This window comes from Mesitornis unicolor, unplaced genomic scaffold (genome assembly GCF_000695765.1).
Source record: "Mesitornis unicolor isolate BGI_N332 unplaced genomic scaffold, ASM69576v1 scaffold49602, whole genome shotgun sequence".
NCBI lineage: Eukaryota > Metazoa > Chordata > Aves > Mesitornithiformes > Mesitornithidae > Mesitornis > Mesitornis unicolor.
In genome coordinates, this window is record NW_010169461.1 from 1 (window position 1) to 9,924 (window position 9,924).

Here is a 9,924-nt window from a genome sequence, read left to right on the forward strand (position 1 = left end):
CCAGCCTGTCCAGATCTCGCTGGATGGCAACTTTGCCTGCCAAAAGGCAGCACTCCAGGGACACAAGCTGGCACAACTTCCAGAGGGGAAGTTGAACAACTCCTCACCAGTGCTGGTGCTGCAGAGGGCACTTGGGCTTCCCCAGCCACGGGCTCTACTTGGTCTAATGGGAACTGAAACACCACAGCTAAGCCAAGGGCTCTGAATAAAAAAAGCAGCATCTGGATAAAGTTTAATATTCTGTTATGCCGGAAATCATATATAAGATCTAATGAACTCTTCTGGGCTTAAATAATTGAGAAGCAGGAAATGCTCCCCACACAGTAATCTGGATGCACTCTGACTTCTGAACACAATCTCCCATTCATTCTGGACTGGCATCTGGCAGTAAAAATATATTTGATCTTCTATTATTAGTTGGAGGCAAGTAAAAATATTTACTGATTTTAATAAAGTAAGTTATGCCTGCATCAAGAAGGCTCCTCCAGCTCCTAAAGTTATTCACTGGCCAGAACTAAGCATTTACCAAGTAACTAAGCTCATGCACGCATGGACTCTTGAGCTGGGGACTTCTGTCTTGGTTTACACTGTTACATAAACAACATGGTGAAAAGAATTTTAATGGCATTTTTATTAATGGACTTCCATTAACATTACATGGGCTGTTGTACTAACTGGGACTTATGAAGGCCAATAAAACAACAAAGCAGACTTTCTAATTGCCAAACAACCAAATAAATATACAGTGAATGCACTGCTTGTTGGGTTAAAGATTAAACAGGGCCTGGAAGCAAGGATAATGAGATATCACAAGCAAGCCTTTATACAATTAACCATTCCTTCCAGGGTACCTTTTCCTCCAGGGGATAGTACAGCCAGAGCAGCTGAAAAGGTTTTACTTTTATTTGCAGAAGAATAGGGGAGAACTCGGTGGGCACCTTTTTATTCCACAGAGCCTCCCCTTATGGTCCAATTAAGGACAAAATTGTACCAAGGAAAATGTTGCAGGACAGAGCAGGTGCTCTGGGAAACAGCAGGTGATTTTTTTTCCCTATACAGACAGAAAAGCAGAAAAACAAACTGAATGGAGAAAACTATCAGCTTCTTATGAGCAGAGGTCAAGGGCAACTCTGCTGGAGTCTGGAAAGTGCTGGGGAGTTAAGAGCATGGAGCCGCTTGGAACAGCTTTAGATTTAGGACGCAGGGGAGAAATGCTGAAAGCCACTGCCCACACCTACTTACTGCAACCAAACACATCCACTCCAAAGGAAACAGCAGTCTACCCACCCATGGGGTAAGTGGTCACCACTCTACAGATTAGAGGCTCAAACTGCTTGACAGCTTTAGCTGAGTGCTCCCACTGCCACCCACAAGATTTCATTTTGCCCGGTGCCATTTACTCCTAGAACACACAAATCCCCAGTATTGCCTACTGCTCCCATGGGGCAGTGTACATGGGGAAGACGCCAGCACAGCAACACTGTGCTGTTGAACAGGCAGCCAAATAGCTTACTAGGAGCATACTGAGGAACTATTTTGTGGGCTGAGATCCAGAGGATCAGTGGTTTTTTTACCTCTGTTTGTGTTCCCCTGCAATCAAACCACACTTCACAACTTGCAGCAGCACAGAAAGTTACAAGTCTACAACCCAACAAGTTATTCCCTTCCCTGTTCCAACACGAGAAGCACAAAGAGACCGACCAGGATGTGCTGATCTCGCTCAGCCTATGAGTCGCTGTACCTGGAAGCAGGCTGAACTCGACAAACGGACAACCCTTCCCTCACCTGCATAGGCATTTGCCTGCTGCAGCAGTTCGGTGCACGCATGCACATCGGCAAAAGCTCGGATTCCAAGGCAGTTTGTGGGATGCAGCTGGGACTGAAGAAAGTCACAGCAGTTTTTTCTAACATCCATCAATTGCAATAAACTAGCAGCTGGCAACAAAACCTGCAAAGGCAAGAAAGGGGAATTACAGTTAGCAACAAAGAAGGTTTGATTCACAGCCTGCATGAATTGGATGCAACTCCTCTTCAGACAGGGACACATCCCTGTGGGGTACGAGAAGGAAGGTTCAAGTTTTAGCACTATCTGTATGCAGAAGTTCCCCATCTGTGGGTGGAAATGGCTGTTTCATATTGGGCTAGAAGTGGAGCTCTTCTCCTCATGTCTTCTCCCTACAAGACCTACAAGGCAGGTAAAGGGAGGACAAAACACAAGCAATCAGGGATGCACCTGAATTTCTGGTTTTGCTGCAGGTAAGTCCTGCACACAAATATTTACATTTTTTTGCCTCACCCCCCAAAGAGCTTTATATAACTTATATGCATTACCATCGCATTAAAAGACCACAGCAGGCCAGCACACCTAAAAACCTTGAACTTTCATATTTCCAAAAATTTTAACAAAACCATATGAGCTTGTGAGCAGGGTGCCCAAATGGACATGTAAGACAGGGAGTTCACAGAACCTAAGCTTGATGTCAGCAAGCTTCTCAGGAAAGATGGTGGCTTAGTGGGTAGACAGGAACAGTTGGACATGATTATCTCAGAGGTCTTTTCCAACTGAGCGATTCTGTGTGAAAGATGGGGCCAACTATTCAAATCACCAGCTCATTTTCACCACACAAAATGCTGTGGACGCTTGTGGTTCATGACTGCATCTGGAAATCAGGTACTGCTTTGTATTTACAAAACTAAGGGCAGAACAGAGAAACAGAAGTGTATCAGGAATGCGATATCTGCTGCGAAAACCACCTTTGAGGTCAGTGAGTGGGACAGGAAGCAGAAAAATAAAGTCAGTCAGGACGTTACAGCCCCTGACATCAGCTACTTCCTTTCTTATGTCATACAGCAACTGCAGACGTGCCTTATCCCAGCTCTTCTGCAGCTCTGGCTGCTTCACATACGTCCTTCCAACTGGGCATCTGCGCTCACCATCTGAGCACAGATTTCCACAGAATTATTTCCAACTCAAAAAAACCCAAGCAGCTGTTAAACAAAACAAACAGGTTAACAGCATTCACCTCCCTGGATCTCGATGGCAGGAAAGGGAAAAAGGTGACACCACTCCCCCTTCCTCCCTGCCCACCTGCCCCCACAGTCTCATTTCACATCAGGGCAGGACACTCACAACCTGCCCCACATCTTTTCTAAGCCACTGATGCATTCAGCTCCAGCCCAGCTGTACGGTGTCTGGCTGCTGCCAAGCAGCCATCCCAGCAGGCAATCATAAAAAGAAGAAATCAATTAACCCAGGAGCCTGTTCTGGCCCAAGTCTATTGATGCCAGGAGGAGATTAGTTTGTGGTTTTGATTAAATCAAGATAGCAATGCTCTTGCACTTTTGAGACCTAGCTGTGAACCACGTCCTTGTATCAGCAGAAAGGCTGAGCTGCAGCACCTGACGTGCATAAGGGCTTTGGGTAAAGAAGTCGGACTCCTTGCAAACCATGTCTGGTCATAGATCAGCCAGGGCTTCCTCCACGCACCCTACAACCATCTGGTGTGCAAACCTGCAAACCCAGGTGAGCTGCCTACCTCGAGTGCTTTGGGATGTTGCCTCTAACACAGAAGGTGCTCATGACCATCACTAATACCTCCATGCTACAGCTCCCTGGACATCCCAGTACAGCTATTACAGCCTCTACTGGCTTCAAAGGTCAGCCTTTGAAGGAGCCTCACGCCACTGTGGTTATTGGGAAAGGGGCATTATCATATAATATTTTTCAGAAGTAGGATATAAATAGCCTACCAAGAGATGAGTGGATTTTCTCTTTCTTATTTCCCAGCTAAACATCTCACCACTCATCTTGTTTTTACCAGAGAAGGTGAAAAGCAAGCAAAGGATATCCGCTAGCACAAAGTCTGTTTCCCTTGGAAATAACAAGAGGAAATGCCCTGCCTAAACATGCAGCAGGACCAAACTGCAACCCTGTTAATATCCAAGCAAGTTACTCACTTGGGTCTGGATTTGGCTCTTAATACTTGAACTCCAACCACAAATGTGAATGTTTTACAGAGAGCTGGCTTCTCTACCAGATCAGCCTCCATACCAAAACCCGATCAGCTTTCGAAACTATGTCAAAAATATCTGCTGTTACTACTGAGACTGACTTCTTTGCTAAATAAGTTATGTCCAGAACATCATCTACAGTGTGTATATTTATATATATACATATATACATACACACATATACACACACACAGCTATAACCATCTAGTTCACTAGCTGTGCTCTCCTGCTCTGCAGACCCTGTGCCAATCTCAAGTTTTACACAACATTGCCTGTGCAATTAAATACTTTCATAAACCTTTGATGTCTCTGAACTAGAAATACTCTCAGCCAAAAGTGGTCTATGTTGCTACAAGATTCATTCAATAGGCTGGGCATTAATGCTGGGTTAGTTTCCTGCTCTGTCACAGCCTTCCAGGTAACCTTGGCCAAGAGTTACTGTACACCATTCCTCCTCTGCAAAATTGGGAGAGGAGCATTTCCCCAAGGCAGGGAATGTATTAAAGCTTATAAGCAGCTTTGACAATGTAGTCAAACTGGAAGCCAAATAAGGGTACTGGCTGAAATCCTCAGCAGCACACCCAGTGCCACAGCTGAGGCTCACACATCTGCCCAAACAGGGAGACAGCTTCCAAGCATCCTCCCGGGGAATCCATGACCAGGGAAACAGGCAGATTTTGTGTTCGCAAGACAGGTTAAATACTCAGTTTTAAATGATCAGCTCTAAACTGCACAAGTAGTGAAGATAAAACTACATTACTGTAATGTGGCTTTTCAGTGCAAGGAAGGCAATTAGGCTTTATCACTCCCCAGCTGCTACCAGGCAGTGCAGAGGGTGAACAGTGGTGCTTCTATTTGAATGCTCTCTCTGGGTTGAAATAGCCCAGGCAGTGGCACGTGTGACAGGATCAGGGAGCCACAAAACCTCTCCAGGAGTCAGCATGAGAAGGACAAGGGATATAGAGGTGAGGGAGAAAACAAAGGAGCAGCTGGCAACTTCCATCCTGATGTACCTTCTCCAACTCCACAAAACAGAACAGCTACACTATCCCCTAAGATAAACAGAGGAACAAAAATGTGGAGACACATCCACCAGACACTGCACAGTCCTCTAGTGCCAGATCCACAAGTTTCTCCTCACCTTCCTATTAGGCCAATCCAATTTAAAAGACTTTCTGTGGGTCTAGGAAGGGCCCCTAACCCAATCACTGTAACATCCCAGAGAAGTCAGCCCTGCTGTTGACCAGGACTCCAGGAGGGTGATGCAAGGCAAGGAGCTTTTGCTCCAGGGAGGAAGACAGCCCTGGTTTATTATTGCATCTCCTAAAGCTTGAGCTGAAAGACTCTGTGCCTCTCCCTGGGCTTGCACGTACTATAGTTGCAGCTTCTGGAGTGAAGAGAGGGAAGGGAGATGAACTGACCCTTTATCATCAGAACTGCATCTGCCACAGATCCTCTCCTTCCTTTGTTGTGAAGTCTTAAGTCCCTGGGGAAAGCAGAGGTGCAGAAGCACACTTCTGAAAAGTAAACACTACAGCTTCTTGCAAAAGCTTTTTTCCTTTCTCAAGCCATTTTGTATTACAATTATGTCTGCAAAACTGAGAGTTTCAACACCTATTTCCCCCAGATAGTTGATTTCCAGGAAAATCTTCGCTCTTCTTTCTATATGAGCCATATCTTGAACTGTGGTAGCATACAAGGACACACTACACCTCATTCATAAGAATGTATGTGTGAAATCAGGTTAATCAGAACTTTTACCAGGGCCTCATGACAACCCTAATGGTAATGACTTTCTTAATTGGGAGGGTAATTCTCAGGTAATTGAGTGTCATTAGTAAGGATGGGTGGGACACACTGAAAGAGGGCTGTACGCACTGTGCACAGCCAGAGGTGCAGGTGTCCTCACAAGACTGCCTAAGAGATCAAAAAGGCTTCTCCCAAATCTTCTCTTCATTCAGCTCTGCTCAAGGACACCACATTGAGCCTCTTCTCCATCGCTGGACTTTACTCATCACTGAGCTGGCAGGTTTGATATGAGTGTTCGAAAGCACGCAGCAATGCAGTTCAGCTGTAAAACCAAGACATAACTGGAAAATTCAAGGGACTGACACGTTAAAACAGCCAGCTATTCTGTACAGATATGGAGCAGCAGGCTCTGTGCTCTGTTTAACATCTGCCTGTGGTTTCTGTTGAAGCCAACCAGGGCTGCCACATGAGCACCTGTGAACTTCCTCAAGTCGCTTACTTGAGTTTTCCTTACCTTGACTGAAGCTGTACAGCACAACTTTCTCACGAAAAAAAAACTAACAAGCTCCACCTTCAAATGAGATCTTTTTGTCACACATATGAACGAGATGTCTTTACATCTAATCTTGATGCACAAGAGGAACAACAGAAGGCAGCGGGAACAGAAATCCCAGGATGGATTTTCCCGAGACTACAACATGACTGCAATGAAGACAGAAATTCTTCTGTGCCTTCCAAACAAGTAGGAGGTTAAATCCCAAATGTGTGTACAGTGGCAAAACACTGCATGACACAGAAGCTTCTCAATCATCTATCATCCCTGAGCCTTCCTACTAGTGCATCTATACTGCCTTGAAATCGAAATCTCACATTAAAACTGAGGTTCCGATGCATAAAGCAGGATTGCATTTGTCAGGGCCATTCTCACCCACATATCCCAACGGAGTCAGAAGAGAGTATTCGCTCCCACATGGGCTCAGTGCTCTCCTTCATGGAGAGGTGGACTGAAAATCCCCTTTACCCTCCAGTAATTCACTATGTAGACGATGACTGGAACTGACTGCACAGGCTTGGCCCCTTGTACACACATCCTTCCTTACTTAAAAAAACCCAAACATAACACTTTGTGCAATGAAATGACAACCATCTACAAAAATACGTGCTTAGAAAAACAGTCTCACTTCCTGAACCCCATACCAAGGCTATAAAAGCAAAAAGAGACAGGTCTCTATTAGAAAAGAAACAACAAAAGTACTGTGAAAAGGCTTCTTGTTGGGAAGTGCTGGGCACTGCTCAGCACTTGAGCACACCTGGGAACTGCCACATTACCTGCACACCCATGTTACCTTTGCTCCTCATTTTTTTCTCATTTCAATTCCGCTCTCATTTTGTTTTGCTCACAGTCAAGAACTTGTCTTTTAATTTATTCACATGTTTTGGTAGCTTGGCTGCATCTGTTCAGTTAATGCCATTTAGCAATCTTTTTTTCCTCACAGTCTCTAGAATTACATTACCTGGGCACCTATACCCAGAAATTGCTGCTTCCAGCTGCTGAGGAAATCTGAAAAAATGTCCAACTGCCCTTTAAAATGCACCCTCATCAAGCTAGAGCTCGAGACACAGCAATAGACCTCAGGAGATACCTGCTGGGAGAAGAGAAATCCTCACCATGCTCAAGCAAGACCGTGAGGGAACGCTGCTGAAACAACGCAGACTGGCACCACCAAGGTGCCCTTCCAGCTGTGCAGCAGGAGGATGGGACAACGTAAGGGATCAAACCTGCTCACTTCTTCCTAAGACTGACATTGCTAATCCAAACCAGAGACTGCAAGGAGCTTAATATTTTGTTGTTCATGATGTTTGCCTTCACTGCTGTGAACATTTCAAATGAATCACGGAATATCCTTTTCTGTAAACCTTCTGTCCTGTGGCTCCAGGTGAACACTGACCTATTTAAGGCATTCTGTTCAGAAGTAGAACAGCTGGAGACAGGATGGAAATTTTAAACTTTCTATTGGTTTCATCTCAAAATTATATTGAATTCCATTTAAAAATTTCAGCATGGACATTTTTAACACATAATAACGTTTATACTAGTCATTAGTTTATGATCTTGCATTAGATCAGCTTCATTTCTTGGCTCCCATGAATTAATTTACCTCTAGCCTAAAGAGTTATTCACACAGTGGTTATTTAAATAAATCCTGTAGTAAAAGGACCTGCTTTATTAGACCAGGAAAAAAAACACTATGCCCAATCCTTAATATTCCCCAAACTTACTTCTTTTTTATCTTACTGTCTGAGAGGTAGAAGCCAAAATATAGACAGGGCTCTTACTTTAACTCTTTGTAATCCCTAGGCCACTGAAGGCAGGCTTTGGTTAGGTTTTACTTAAAAACACAGCTTTCTAGGTGCTCAGAAAAGACAGCATCTGGGCTTCTTCATAGACCTTCTGGGCAGGCCTATGGTGCCACTGCAGAGCAGGACTGTGCTGGCTCTCCAGCCCGCTCCAGCTCCCACAGCACTGCTTACACCGCGGTGCAGCTGTACTCCAGCACCGAAATGCTCTGATAGGAAAGCAGCCAGAGCAGGCGTAGTCACTTCAAGCAACCTCCATTCAAGGCAGACTGACTGGGCCAGCACACCACATGGCATCCTGAGCTCAGCACATCCCGTGTGCCGAGTGGGTGCTTCTGGGCCACCTAACAGCCAGCGGCATGGAAGGAAAGCACACATTTCAGAAAGTACGTGGATATAGGCTTCACATTTCCCACAGGAGAAGAGAGCGTGGAAATGTCATTTTTCCTCCAGCAACAGAAGATATCATTGGTCCAAGGAACTCCACACCCCAGTTCCCCACTGAAGTAAAGCTGTACCTCAGCTCCTGATGACCCTGACTATACACTGTAATTTAATGTGCGCTACTCAGCAGATAGCAAGTCCAAGCAACCCACAGCTATGTTTGAGCCTCAGCTTCTCTGCTGTAATGGCACCTTGAAGGGCTCCTCACTGCTGGTCCTCAGCCTCAGCGTAGAGCAACCAGGGTCCACGTTCCCACCAATGTGACAACTGCCAGGTTGAGAGCATGCCAGCAAGTCAGATTTGTAAACCTGGAGAGCAAAAGGGGCAAGCAAAGGCACCCAAAGACTTAGGTCATGAAAGACAGCACAGGGCTTCAACTGTGAAGCAAACATAGCTCAGGGTTTTGTCCAAGTTCCTGCAGAAAGAACAACACATTAGCAAGAACCTGCACCCTCTCCGAAGGACTGGAGCAGAAGAGCATGTCCCACTCATAGCAAGTCTCATTTCAAGCAGAGCCAGTCTAATTTTGCCATCTCAATTAGGTCAACAGAATATACGCAGGAGCATCGCCCTTCTCTCTCCAACATCACGGACACAGACTCATTACTCTGACCAACATCCAGGTCACAGAGAGGAAGACAACAGACACAAACTGCCACTTGCAAATAAAAATGGAGACCAACTGAAAAGCATGTCCACACACGAGCTCCTGGCATCCCCTCCAGAAATCTCTGGCTAAGTGCACAGCCGTTTTCTTACCACAAATAAAAGTAGCATCAAAGTAAAAGCTTTACCAGCAGCCACAGCCACGTGACACAGTGAAACACTCTCTTCCTGAGCATCCCACTTTATCTGTAGGCTGCCTTTCAACCGCTCTTTCCACTTCTGGACAAATATTTACCTCAAAGAAATTGAAGACAGAGCATGCACGCAGACACAAAAAAGGAAGAATGCCCTCATTTGAGCAATATATCCCACTCAAAGCTCTGCCAAGCAACTCAAACTACTCAGAAGAATTTAAAAACTAACAGCCAGATTCCTCAACCATGACCTTAAAACAGCATTTGACTCACCGCTTGTTTGAGTCTATTCTGACCTTCGACAGACTGACCCACAAGTCAGCACAGCTTCTTGGAAGGCAAATGCCTGCTCTCATTATAAGAGCTCAACACAAAAGCTAAATGCAACATGACTTAAGCGCGGGGAAAGCAGCAAAGTGCTTCAAGACTAAACACAGGCTGGAAGTAGCTCTTTCCAAGCTCAGCCTTTTACTTTCTGCAGCCTGAAGAGATCATTCACACCCGGAGGACCTGTGTTTTTGAAGTTTCAAGCTTTTCACTTAGGTCTCCACAGGAGCTGCTG

At 45.3% G+C, this 9,924-nt stretch overlaps 1 protein-coding gene across 1 annotated transcript in view; it reads right to left on the minus strand.

The window, feature by feature from the left end:
* Positions 1–1,785: 1,785 nt before the first annotated feature.
* The window catches only part of LOC104536655 (kelch-like protein 3), a gene marked incomplete at its 3' end in the record, with an annotated part of 24,283 nt that continues 16,144 nt past the window's right edge, over positions 1,786–9,924 (minus strand). The window contains exon 5 of the mRNA XM_010179344.1: positions 1,786–1,953. Within this exon, the coding sequence (XP_010177646.1) occupies positions 1,786–1,953 (168 nt within the window). The remainder of the gene's footprint in view (positions 1,954–9,924) is intronic.